Source organism: Sinocyclocheilus rhinocerous, unplaced genomic scaffold (assembly GCF_001515625.1).
Source record: "Sinocyclocheilus rhinocerous isolate Xijiao unplaced genomic scaffold, SAMN03320098_v1.1 scaffold493, whole genome shotgun sequence".
Lineage (NCBI taxonomy): Eukaryota > Metazoa > Chordata > Actinopteri > Cypriniformes > Cyprinidae > Sinocyclocheilus > Sinocyclocheilus rhinocerous.
This window is the reverse complement of record NW_015626376.1, coordinates 433,982-447,289: the sequence shown is the minus strand read 5'-3', so window position 1 is coordinate 447,289 and position 13,308 is coordinate 433,982. Positions and strand designations below refer to the sequence as shown.

General features: G+C 34.1%; 1 protein-coding gene and 1 pseudogene across 3 annotated transcripts in view; one reads left to right on the top strand and one right to left on the bottom strand.

The window, feature by feature from the left end:
* The window catches only part of LOC107712520 (leucine-rich repeat-containing protein 2), a 23,477-nt gene extending 11,557 nt beyond the window's left edge, over positions 1-11,920 (top strand). Inside the window, exons 2-10 of one of the 3 annotated variants that reach the window (XM_016517826.1) lie at positions 789-933; positions 2,166-2,221; positions 2,306-2,462; positions 2,803-2,939; positions 3,033-3,178; positions 4,478-4,630; positions 8,169-8,296; positions 8,734-8,795; positions 11,847-11,920. In XM_016517826.1, coding sequence (XP_016373312.1) covers positions 792-933; positions 2,166-2,221; positions 2,306-2,462; positions 2,803-2,939; positions 3,033-3,178; positions 4,478-4,630; positions 8,169-8,296; positions 8,734-8,783 — 969 coding nt within the window. In that variant the 5' untranslated portion in view covers positions 789-791 and the 3' untranslated portion in view covers positions 8,784-8,795; positions 11,847-11,920. Of the gene's footprint in view, positions 1-788; positions 934-2,165; positions 2,222-2,305; positions 2,463-2,802; positions 2,940-3,032; positions 3,179-4,477; positions 4,631-8,168; positions 8,297-8,733; positions 9,210-11,784 lie in introns of those variants that run through there. The other 2 variants (XM_016517817.1, XM_016517808.1) reach the window with 2 other exon arrangements.
* LOC107712630 (hippocampus abundant transcript 1 protein-like) overlaps positions 9,418-13,308 on the bottom strand; it is a 12,259-nt pseudogene continuing 8,368 nt past the window's right edge.

Below are 13,308 nucleotides of genomic sequence, written 5' to 3'. Positions count from 1 at the left end.
ATCCATCCATCTCTCTCCTTTCTTTCTTTTTTTTATCTATCTATCTATCTATCTATCTATCCATCTCTCTCTCTCTCTCTCTATCTATCAGTCTATCTATCTGTCTGTCTCTCTCTCTATCTATCTAACACTGTAAAGTGTGTTCTTTGCTAGAAAAAAAGGATTCTGAATTCGGATTAGATCACAAAATCCAATCTTGGTTTTGATCCGGATTAAATCCTCAGTGTTGTTCAAAACGTTTTAGTAAGATTGGGATACTTCTGATCCGCCAAAAAAACTGGATTGTTCTGATCCCAGCAGAAGGGTGGATTTCAGGAACAAAAATGTAATAAAACTTTAAAACTGGTCCAAAAAATGCAACATTTGTAACATGTAATGTATCCCCAAACAGCTGTCAATATCAAACAAAAATTTTACATTTAATTTTAATCACTGATTGTAAACTACATTGGCACAATCATCAGAGATAGAGCAGTCAGAAGTAGTTATGTGTGTAAATGCAATGCAAAATGCAAAACATCAGCATGTCCCTTTAGGGGCTCCGCAGAGCACTAGTAATCCAGATTTGGAAATCTGGAAAAGTGTGTATCTGGATCAGGGAGATCCCATCCAGTTTTGCTTTGAAAATCCGGCACAAAAGTAAAATGGGTTATTTCCGAATCCAGATCATTCTGATCCAGATGAAACTTTCTGAACAACTGGCTCCAGGTCATGGCCCTTCAGCATGGGGACTGAACAGCCCTGCTCTAGAGAAACCGCTGATGTTGCATTAAAAAGCAAACTATCAGGCGATGTTTGTTTGCAGGGTGAATCAGCAGTGGCAGTATCGCATTGCATGCAGAAAGCTGAAGAGCGCTGAGGTCGCGGCGCTGCAGTGTTATCTGGAGAGATCAGCGCTCAGAGAAATACACCTCCTGCCCACCGATAACAAGGGTATCTTTATTAATGCAAAGTTCAAACCCAAACACTTTCAGTCATTACATCACCTGATCAAATAGATACATTTAGAATAATTTCAGAATAAGTCTAGTCTAAGCTCACAAACTCAAACAGGGGCTCTCAAATGTTTTTGTTTGCCGAATACCTTTGATCTAAAATATTTACCCCCTTTTGAGATTTATATAATTTCAATATATAATAATTTCAATAATATAACAGCAAATTTGCATGCATTGTTAATGGTCGATTGACATGCGGGTAAACAAGTATTTCAAGTATAGCAAGTATTTCATTTTTATTATTTAGTATTATTTTATTATTATTGTTTTAAGTTTAAATAAATATTTTTTATTTATTTTAATATGACATTTTTTAGTTCTTTGATGATGTTTAATGGTCACATGATATGTAGATAAACATAAAATATTAATGTTTAATTTTATTATTATTAATTATTTTTGTATGATTTCATTATTATTTTTAAGTAAAATGTTGGTAGATGGTCACATTACATGTAGGTAAACATAAAATATTTAATATTTTTAAGTAAATGTTTTATGTTTATTATTTTTGTATTATTTTACTATTATTGTTTTAAGTTTAAATTTAATATTTTTATTTATTTTGTTTTAATATTTCATTTTTAGTTCTCTGATGTTGGTTACTGGTCACATGATATGTAGGTGTAAATATACATGTAAACATAATTGTTTAATTTTGTATGATTTATTTTATTATTATTGTTTTGAGTTTAAATAAAACATTTTTGTTTCATTTTACTATCACATTTTCAGTTCTCTGTAAGAACACATAAACAGGATTTTTGAATTTTATTATTTTACATTTGTATTGTATTATAATTTATTATATTTCTTAATGCTGACGAAATAAATTAACAAAAAGGAAAAAAATAACAAGAAAAGACAATATCAGATAATAGTTAACATGAAGGAATTTTCCATGTGTTTTACCCATATTTTGAATTACACATTGCATTGTGTTACAGTTTAAAGGAAATATTAGTAAACTTAACAGATAATGCTTTATAATAATATCTTATCAGTTTTTCTACAGATTTTTTCTTATATTTTAGTTGATCTTCTAGCATATGCAATGGATTTTCTACTTCATTGTGTGCGTAATTTTCATTTGTTAAACCTCCTGAAACAATATTCCTGTTGAGACTCAATGAATCTGACCTCTGACTGTCTGTGTCTCTCATGCAGACAATGACGCAGACAAGAAGAAGTTCATTTTTGAGCTGAATGGAAAAAAATGGATGGTAGCCATCTGATAATGCTTTTTCAAAGATGTTTTTCAAATGAATTTGTACCGTCCGTGATCCAACTATCATTGTGATCTGCAGAAATTACCTGAAGAGCTTCAGTATATGACTTATCTCAAGGAATGGCACATCCACGGGACCAGGATTCCCGAGATTCCCACTTACATCGAGGCGTTTGTGGATCTGCAAGTGCTGGACGTCCCGAAAAATGGACTGACTAGGCTTCCTACTGAAATAGGTCAGAGTCACCAAACCTGAAATACTCAAATCATAACTCCACATATGTGACCCTGGAGCACAAAACCAGTCATAAGAATCAATTTGGTGAAATTGAGATTGATCATGTGCTACGAATATACCCCAGCGACTTAACACTGCTTTTGTGCTGCAGGGACACAGAAATCCAATGCAAATGTCTCATCTTTCACAGGGAAACTGATCAACCTGAGGGAATGATTTTTGACATAAAAGAGAAATGCATAATTTTGTAATATTGTACAAATATACCTGTGCTGCTTATGACTGCTTTTGTGCTCCAGAGTCACAGAAATCCAATGCAAACGTCTCATCTTTCACAGGGAAACTGATCAACCTGAGGGGATTAAATGTGAATTATAATAAACTGTTAAGCATTCCACCTGAACTCGGAGAATGTGAGAATCTGGAACGATTAGAGATGACGGCGAACAGAAACCTGGCCGAGCTTCCCTTTGAGGTGCGACAAGATGATCCGACACCATTTAAAATGTTCCTATGCATGAAATCCTTCACAAAACACACATTTCCGTCTGTGTTATTCGTTTTCCAGCTGAGTAATCTAAAAAAATTGACGCACTTGGACGTGGCAGAGAATCAGTTTGCCGGTATTCCTGTCTGTGTGCTTCGCATGGAAAGCCTGAAGTGTTTGGATATCAGCAACAACAGACTCAAAGACCTGCCGGAGGATATCGACAGGTGTGTGTTTACAGCATTTCTGTTCATAATCATCTGTTCATCAAGTGCAGTGTTGGGGAAAGTTACTTTTAAAAATAATGCATTACAATGTTGCGTTACTCCTTAAAAAAGTAACTAATTACGTTACTTAGTTACTTTATATGGAAAGTAATGCGCTACACTGCAAAAAATGATTCTCTTACTTAGTGTTTTTGTCTTGTTTTCTAGTATAAATATCTTAACATTCTTGAATCAAGATGCATTTACTCTACGAGTGAAATGACTTAAGATATTAAGTCTTGTTTTGTAAAAAAAAAACTTAAAAAAAGTTTTGTAAAAAAAAAAATTTAGTTTTAGCTTAAAACGAGCAAAAATATCTGACAATTATGTAAGAAAAATAATCTTAATTCAAAGGCTAAACAAGATTATTTTTCTTGCTCCATTGGCAGATATTTTTGCTCGTTTTAAGCTAAAACAAAAATTTTTTTTTTACAGAAAACAAGACATAATATCTTAAGTCGTTTTACTTGTACAGTAAATTCATCTTGATTCAAGAATGTTTAGATATTTATAACAAGACAAAAACACTAAGTAAGAGAATCATTTTTTGCAGTGTACGATACTTTTGCGTTACTTTTTAAATCTGAGCAGGGCTTGCTTGTTTGTTTTTATTATAAAAAGTTATATTTTTAGCAAATGTAAAAGCCCTTTCACATTTAAAAGTGAAAGGAATAAGCCTCAGGCTGAAGGAAAAGTAAATTCACGTCTGTACAGTAGAACGCAAGAGAAGAACACACTTTAGCAATAAAAAAAAGAAAGAAGCACAAATGTTAGTTTATCTAAAGTCATTTTTGCTAATTAGTATGTTTGAACTGATCATCAAAGGTCAGCAGCAAAGACATTGGTTAATAAAGTGGGTTTAAATATATAAAGGATATTTGTGTTATTTAACATATTTAATTATTGCAGATTTTCACGTTTTAATTCATTTTGATGAATACTGAATCTGTTTTGCTTTTTTTGCGAGTAAGATGAATTAATGCATGTTCACCTTTAATCTAGAACTACAGTAACATCATGTTTAGCGCACACAAAGTCTCTGTACTTCTGATTTCTCTCAACATAGGGACAGGAGAGCTGTCAGTCAATACATGGGAAAAACAAAGTAACTGGCGTTACTTATTTGAAAAAGTAACAGATATTTTCTTGTAAATTAAAAAGTAATAGTTACTTGAAAAAAGTAATCTGATTACGCAACTCGCGTTACTTTACCCCCAACACTGATCATGTGCCTGACATCGTGAATCTGTCCTTCATCAGGCTCGAGTCATTAGAGATGCTGTTCCTTCACAAAAACAACGTGCGATACGTGCCGATGACCGTGACGAACCTCATCCATCTGAAGATGCTGGTTATCAGCGCAGACGAACTGTACAGCATCCCGTCGCAATTAATTGACAATCCTAACATCAAGTAAGCGTGAACCCTACGGAGCGAGTGATGAGCCACATGGTGATGGAAAAAACATGAGATGGAAGGAAAAATTTTATTTTAACCCTAAAAATGGCAAGACCATAAAGAGACATCAGAACATTAATTTATTGCTATTTTCCATCTTATTGGGACACAAATAATACAACTTGATAATTTTTTTCAAAACATGACTTTTAATTTTGATTTTAATGTTTGTATCCCACAGGATTCGTTGCCAGTTTGGGGGTATAAATTAACTACAGACAGAACACTTGTTTATCAATGCTGGTTACAACATGGTTGTAATTCCTGAACGCTTTGGAATACAGACCTAAGCTCGGTCTCTTTTTAAAGAAGACACATAGCAGATTATTGCTGAAGTGAAAGCATTTCAAAAAAAGAAAGTATATAAGTATAGAAGTTATAGAAGTTTGTTTTAAATTGTATATAAAATAAATACTTTATAAAATATGTTGCATTTCAAATTGCTATAAAATCTAAGCCATATGTCTAACCAAGTTATGCTCCAAATTTGAAGTTGATATCACCAAAATTGTGGTTCCTGTGAGATTTTGTTTGGGCGCTATACCAAAAATAACCACTGGGTGACACCCAAACTCTATTGAATTCTTTTGATTCAGTTTTCTGTCACAAATCAATAATTTTCTGTCACAATATCACTTCTATTACAAAACAGCTACCAAATATGGAACCTTGACTGTCAGACGTTTCCAACAATATGTGTTTTGTCGAGATTACAAAAAGATTTGATTTTCTAAAACACAAGCCACAAAATTACAGAGTATATATATATATATATATGTGTGTTTTATATGTTGATTTATACCCCTAAAAGAGCAACGTATCCCCGGAGATACAAACATTTAGAGACAGATTACAAAAAATGTAAGCATTTAATTCATAAAATTTCAATGTAAACCTAATAAGCTAATGCTGAACAACAGCTTTTTAAACAGGTAAGTACCTCCAACATGTGTAAATATGTGAACTAGATCAACTTTTATCGGAGGGTGAGTAGATTTCCCATTACAGGCAGCCATACAGTTTTAAATGTATGAACAAAGTCAATATATCTAAATATTCACAAACCAAGAAACGAGACGTACACATTCCCCGCCTCGCTCCACACAGCCTCTCAAATGTTCGTATCCCACAGGATACGTTGCCAGTTTTAGGGTTAAACCGTTCACCGGGAAATGCTCTGTTTGCTCACAAAACATTTTCATTCTCTTGAAAATCTTCTGCGTTTCGCCAATAACCTTTGCGCTCGCTTGCAAAACCTGTGCATTCGCTCGCAACTATCGCGTTGCCCTGAGAAACTTTGCGTTTGTTTGCAAAACATTTGTGTTCTCTAGTAAAACTATTGCGTTCCCGAGACTTTGTGTTCGTTCGCAAACTATTGCGTTCCTCTGATACTTTGTGTTCGTTCGCAAACTATTGCGTTCCCCCGATACTTTGTGTTTGTTCGCAAACTATTGCGTTCCTCTGAGAAACTTCATGTTCGCTTTCAAAACATTTGTGTTCTCTTGTAAAACTATTGCGTTCCCGAGACTTTGTGTTCGTTCGCAAACTATTGCGTTCCTCTGATACTTTGTGTTCGTTCGCAAACTATTGCGTTCCCCCGATACTTTGTGTTTGTTCCTGAGAAACTTTGTGTTAGTTCGCAAACTATTGCGTTCCCCCGAGATACTTTGTGTTAGTTCGCAAACTATTGCGTTCCCCCGAGATACTTTGTGTTAGTTCGCAAACTATTGCGTTCCCCCGAGATACTTCACGTTCGCTTTCAAAACATTTGTGTTCACTTGTAAAACTATTGCATTCCCGAGACTTTGTGTTAGTTTGCAAACTATTGCGTTCCTCTGAGAAACTTTGTGTTAGTTCGCGAAACTATTGCGTTCCTCTGAGAAACTTTGTGTTAGTTCGGCAAACTATTGCGTTCCTCTGAGAAACTTTGTGTTAGTTCGCAAACTATTGCGTTAGTTCGCAAACTATTGCGTTCCTATGAGAAACTTTGTGTTAGTTCGCAAACTATTGCGTTCCTATGAGAAACTTTGTGTTAGTTCGCAAACTATTGCGTTCCTCTGAGAAACTTTGTGTTAGTTCGCGAAACTATTGCGTTCCTCTGAGAAACTTTGTGTTAGTTCGCAAACTATTGCGTTCCTCTGAGAAACTTCACGTTCGCTTTCAAAACATTTGTGTTCTCTTGTAAAACTATTGCGTTCCCGAGACTTTGTGTTAGTTCGCGAACTATTGCGTTCCCCTGAGAAACTTTGTGTTAGTTCGCGAAACTATTGCGTTCCTCTGAGAAACTTTGTTAGTTCGCGAAACTATTGCGTTTCTCTGAGAAACTTTGTTAGTTCGTGAAACTAATGTGTTCCTCTGAGAAACTTTGTTAGTTCGCAAACTATTGCGTTCCTCTGAGAAACTTTGTGTTAGTTCGCGAAACTATTGCGTTCCTCTGAGAAACTTTGTGTTAGTTCGCGAAACTATTGCGTTCCTCTGAGAAACTGTGTGTTAGTTCGCAAACTATTGCGTTCCTCTGAGAAACTTTGTTAGTTCGCAAACTATTGCGTTCCTCTGAGAAACTTTGTTAGTTCGCAAACTATTGCGTTCCTCTGAGAAACTTTGTTAGTTCGCAAACTATTGCGTTCCTCTGAGAAACTTTGTTAGTTCGCAAACTATTGCGTTCCTCTGAGAAACTTTGTGTAAGTTCGCAAACTATTGCGTTCCGCTGAGAAACTTCACGTTCACTTGCAAAACATTTATGTTCTCTTGTAAAACTATTTCGTTCAACCGAGAAACTTTTTTGTTTGTTCGCCAAACTACTGGGTTCCCCTGAGAACCCTGCTGAAAAAAAAAACAATAGAAACCACATAATTTGTAATGGTTGTACTGGTTATAATGGGAATTGTATTGGTTTTAATGGAAACTGTAATGGACCCTGTTGGTCTCCTTCTATTGGTGGCTTGTTAAAACCACTAAATCTAATAGTGTCCCAAAACACACTACAGGAAACCATTTTTTTATGGTTTTATTGGTTAAAAGTTGATGGTTTGTAATGTTCGTAATGGTATTTGTAGTGGAAACCATTAGAATTTCTGTGATGGTTTCTATTGTTTTTTTAAGCAGGAAAAATTACCATCTGTGTTCTTTCGCAAAACTGTCCTATTCCGCTGAAAAACGTGCATTCGGTCACAAAACATTTGCATTTCCCAAAGACACTTTGCGTTCTCTAGTAAACATTTGCGTTCACCCGAGAAACTTGTGATCGGTCACAAAACATACATTTCCCAAAGAAACTTTGCGTTCACTCACAAAACATTTGCATTCTTTCTCAAAAGTATTACGTTCCTCTGAGAAACTTTGCGTTGACTTGCAAAACATTTAATTATAATTTTTCCTCCATCTCTTTATTTTTTTTTGCAATCCGAGTATAAAACATGAGCAGCTGCATGCTGTCTGTCCAAACCCCTAAAAACACTCCATAAAGCGCTGATCTACTGTCTTTCTGTTTCAGATTAATCCGATTATATGACAATCCAATAAACACTGACAATGAAGACATGAACAAGATAGACGCAGAAGCTCAGGACGAGCGTGACAAGGAGTTCATGAAGACGTACATCGAGACTCTTCAAGACAGAGGTGAAAATGATGAATGCTGATAAATCCATGGATTTAAATTAAATATGAACCAAGGAAGCAAAAAGGATGCAGAAAAAATAAATCATTATAATTTATTATTTTAGAAATTCTAATTTGTCAAAAAAAATAAATTTTATAAATTGAAAAGGAGCCAATTCTAAAATGCTGATTTTCTTAAGTTATAAAATAAAACACAGATTATTGGAGTACTTTTTACAAGAACATACTATTTGAGTCATTCTACTTGAAAACGGCATGGGTTACTTGCCGTTTCTTTGTAATTATAAGTGAAATTTACTAGAAGTTTCAAAGTAAATGCAAAGCCATTTTTTTTCAGTGCATCATTCAGTAATCATACAGAACTTTAAATACATTTGGAAACAGTTTGTGCATCATTTGCAGATGTTAAGCTTTAACTAAATGTTCCTCTTTTTCAGACACTCAGCCGTCATACACCACTAAAGTCTCCCTCAGCTGCCTGCTGTAGAACCAGATGACTGTAAATATGACACAATCATCTGCTTCAGAATGACACAGATTGATATCAGTGTGATTTAAATGCTTCTACTGGAGTCTATTTATTAGTTTTCTCATTCCGAGTTCAATTAAAACTGAAAAGCAGGTTACACTGGATGATAAGCTGTTAGTATCTAAAGGGTTTGGGTTTCTTCTCTAGCAGCGTTTACTATTATTTAAGAAAAACAGCTGGGAGTTTGTAGGCTTGAAGTTCATAGTTTCCTGTAAACTAGTTAAAATCTGATCCCAAACCCATTTTGATTTGGTTTTCTGTGAAGATTTCCATCGTTTAGTTTGTTTGGTGTGACCAAACGTTTCACAGCATGCTGATAATGATTTTTTCTGTCTGCGAGTCAATGTTTTATAAGATGTATGAAACGAGTCATTTTAATTTATTGCAATTAAATAAATAATTCCAATTTCCTATTTTGCCTTCAGCGATAAATATGACATGCAAACACTTGCATTTCTCTGTCAATGGGAAAAAACATAAATCCAATCATGCAATATGAAGCGGTTTATTGAAACATCAATGAATAGCTCAACGAACAAATGTCTCAGCAAACGAATGCTTAATGTGCATCGAATGCATCAATAAAATCTCATCAGTAGGCATCTACAAACCAGTCTTCAAGAAATGGCTGCATAGACATGAAGAATGGCACCTAGAGCCGAAACATCATTAAAAAACAAAGTGCAGTTCATTGGAAAACACCTAAAATGACATTAGTTTAGTGGGGCTAAGACCTTCTGGAGTCAGTGTGCATTGATCTACAGCACCGATTGCATAAATAGAGTCACATCTACATCATTTTCAAGTATGCATCATAATCAGAATTGGCAACTGAAACGTTTCCTCCAATTTGTGCTGCTTAAATACATCGTAAATACATTATGAAGCAGAAGTCGTCATGGATTTAGGCTGTTATTGCTGCAGTGTGTTACATGATAAAATGCAATCACTCAGATAATCTGATGCTAACCGAGTCGTGATGTGTAAGGGAACCAAAATTGGTTTTACTCTGCTTTTAACATGCAAAAAAAATGACTTTTTTCAATTAAATAAAATAACATAAAAGTCAGTAAGAATCTGCTCTGTTAGCAAGCAATGATAAATCAGTAAAGCTGCTTTAAAAAAAACAAAACATTTGATTAGGTCCTCTGGAAATTTACTGGACAGCACAGAAACATTAAAGGCAGAGTAAGTGATTTTTCAAAAACACTTTAGAAAACTGATTCGGGCCGAATCGCAAAACAAACTTGTAGCCAATCAGCAATAAGGGGCGTGTCTACTCGTGATGTGGAGGAGAGCGCGTTCAGTGCATGGGACGGACATTAGCCGAGCCGAGCGACAGAAAGATAGAGATGGCGGGTGATTTCAAATATCAACATTGGCTACCAGAAATCACTTACTCTGCCTTTAAATGCCTTACAGGAATAATTCAGCCTAACATTAAAATGTGCTCCCCCTCAGTTCATCAGTCTTAAGTCTTACTTTCTGAAAAATGCATCAAAATTAAGTTTGTTTATTCTTAAAACAAGAACAGAAATTGCCAAAAATCTTGATTCAAAGGGAAAACAAGACTATTTTTCTGACCCCACTGGCAGATATTTTTTTCTTGTTTTAAGCATTAATTTCTCAAAATCAAGACTTGATAAGTTATTTCGCTTCTTCAGTAAACGTATCTTGATTTAAGGATGTTTAGATACCAAGCAAGACAAAAATACTGAGAACACTGCAAAAAATTATTCTCTTGCTGTGTTTGTGTCTTGTGTTCTATAAATATCTTAAAGGGGTCATATGATGCGATTTCATTTTTTCCTTTCTCTTTGGAGTGTTACAAGCTCTTGGTGCATAAAGAAGATCTGTAAAGTTGCAAACACTAAAGTCTCAAATCCAAAGAAATAATGTTCTTTTTAGCAGCATCATATGACCCCTTTAACATTCTTGAATCAAGATGCATTTACTTGACAAATAAAATGATTAAGATATTAAGCCTTATTTATAAAAAAATTAATTAAAAAAAAAGTATCAACATTTTGTTAGTTTTTGCTTAAAACAAGCAAAAATATCATCCTAATGATTTTTGGCATAAAATAAAAATTTGTAATTTTGACCCATACAATGTATTGTTGGCTATTGCTACAAATATACCCCAGCGACTTCAGACTGCTTTTGTGCTGCAGAGTCACAAATTTGGTATATAATACAGTCATCTGTAAATATTTTTATTTTCTCATTGATTTTCTCTAGGTGGCATTAACATATAGAGCCCCTAAAAACAAAAGGTCTTTTACATGCACACAAGAAACTTTTTTTTGCATGCTTACACAGTTTTATATAGTCTATTTCCTTCGTGCATCACTGCCATCTTACTATGAATAAAACAAGAGCATGGATGCACATGAATTAGTACAAATCTACTAGCTCAAATTTGGTCTTTTCTTATGGCAGAACCTCTAATATCAAGGCCTAATGTCCAATTTAACACGTCCTCCGTGGCGATGGAGAAACCATGACACGAAATGGGCTGAACATGACAGTTCAAGGGTTTATAAAAAAGACTGGTACTGTAAAAAAAAAAAAGTTTTTCAAATTTGACTTTTGTTAGGGCAGTATGCCATATATTAAGGTCTTAGGACTCTTTAATGCATGCTTTGTGGAGGCCAAGAAACCACAACAGGTGGCTCAGTGTGCATTGTCCTATACACAAAGTTAAATGATTTCTCGTGCGCACATAAAAGTCTGTATATGTTTTATTTTTAAGGCTATGTAATATGGTGCTAAGAATATTGTGAGAAGAAACCCAAAATGCTTATAACCTGCATTTTGCATAATGAAAAAGTCATATTTTGACTGTCTTTTACAATAAATTTATTTTCATTCAATTCTTAATTTTCTATTATAAAAAAAAAAAACTAAATAGGGGGCAAAAATCTGGAAACACAAATACTTTTCCATACTTTTCCAGACCCTGTAGGAACCCTGAGAAAGACACACAGAGAGTGATTACGTTCTCTTGTACCTCTTCAGTGTCCGGCGTGACGGGGTTCGGCTCCACGGGACTCAGCTCCTTCAGCTCCACATTGAAGAGGAAGAAAATGAATCCGAACAGAGCCGGGCCGAGTCCGTTACACAGACCTCGGATCCCTGTGATCATGCCCTGAACAGCTCCTAAACACAACACACACAAACAATCAATCCATGGAATATCATGTGATTTGTGCATTACAAACAACGGAAAAAATAACCAAAAAAATACAGTTTACAGAAAATAATGAAAAAATATTTGTGTGCATGACTGGAAAACAGATATGCATCTATTTTGTTTGACAAAATAAATAAATAAAATAAATCATACACTGCAAAAAAAGATTTTCTTATTCAGTATTTTTGTCATTTTTGTTTTCCTTTACAAATACCTACCCATGTCCTTATAACAAGATGCATTGGAGATGCTAAATGACTGAAGGTATCATGTTGCTTTGAAAAATGTATCAAAATGTAGTTTTTTCTTAAAATTAAGAACAATATCTCCTAATGGGGCAAAAATAAAAATAAAAAAATCTATATTTTTTTCTTGTTTCAATTTCAAATTTATATACTTTTTCAGAAAACAAGACTTGATATTTTAAATCATTTTGTTTCTCAAGTAAGAAAGTCATTTTTTGAAGTGTATGTTTTCCTACTTTTTGTGCAAAAATTTATTTATTTATTGTCTATCGCTATTTAGACAATTGAGCTATTTATCGCTATTAATTGTCATTTTACACACTGCACTTTCACAAAAGCACAAATCAAAAGAACATCAACGTGCATGGTTTATTTAACCTCATCTAGTTTTCTAACGCATTTTATTTATTATATAAATTAACACTCTCTTTACATTATGAAAACTGGTACAACAAGAAGCTTCTCTCAAAGGCTGAGACCCAGTGAAATTCCTAAAATTAACTTCAACAATTCCAAATTATGTTCATGCTTTTCTATTAAAACAACAGCAATTAAGATTTGTTTTATTGCAACACAAAGTTGCCATGCATTTATTCAGCATCCACAACTGCAAAATGTGTTCTGCTGACCCCACTGACTGATATTTTACAATCTAGTTTTAATCCTTGTGCACTCCTCATTTGGGAGTCGCACTCATGGTCTTCGTGGTCAAAAGTGACCGGACACCTGAAATCTAACTTTTTTTTTCTTCAGTAAAATCAATCTAATATATTTTTGTTCAATAATATTTACTTTTTTTGTAAATATTTTTTTAATTTTTTTTGTTTACTTTTATTAGGTTGTGGATTTAAATGCATATTAAGGCATTCTCAAAAACTACTTTTTGTCAAGGTTTATATTTTTTGTTGTTTTAAATGTTGATTTGAAGTGTAGGTTTTGCATTATTATTGCTACATTCAAACCTGAACACAGAAAGCATTTTGTTACACAAAACATTAAAATTCTATAAAAATGTAACAAAAATTAACAGGAATGCTTTATC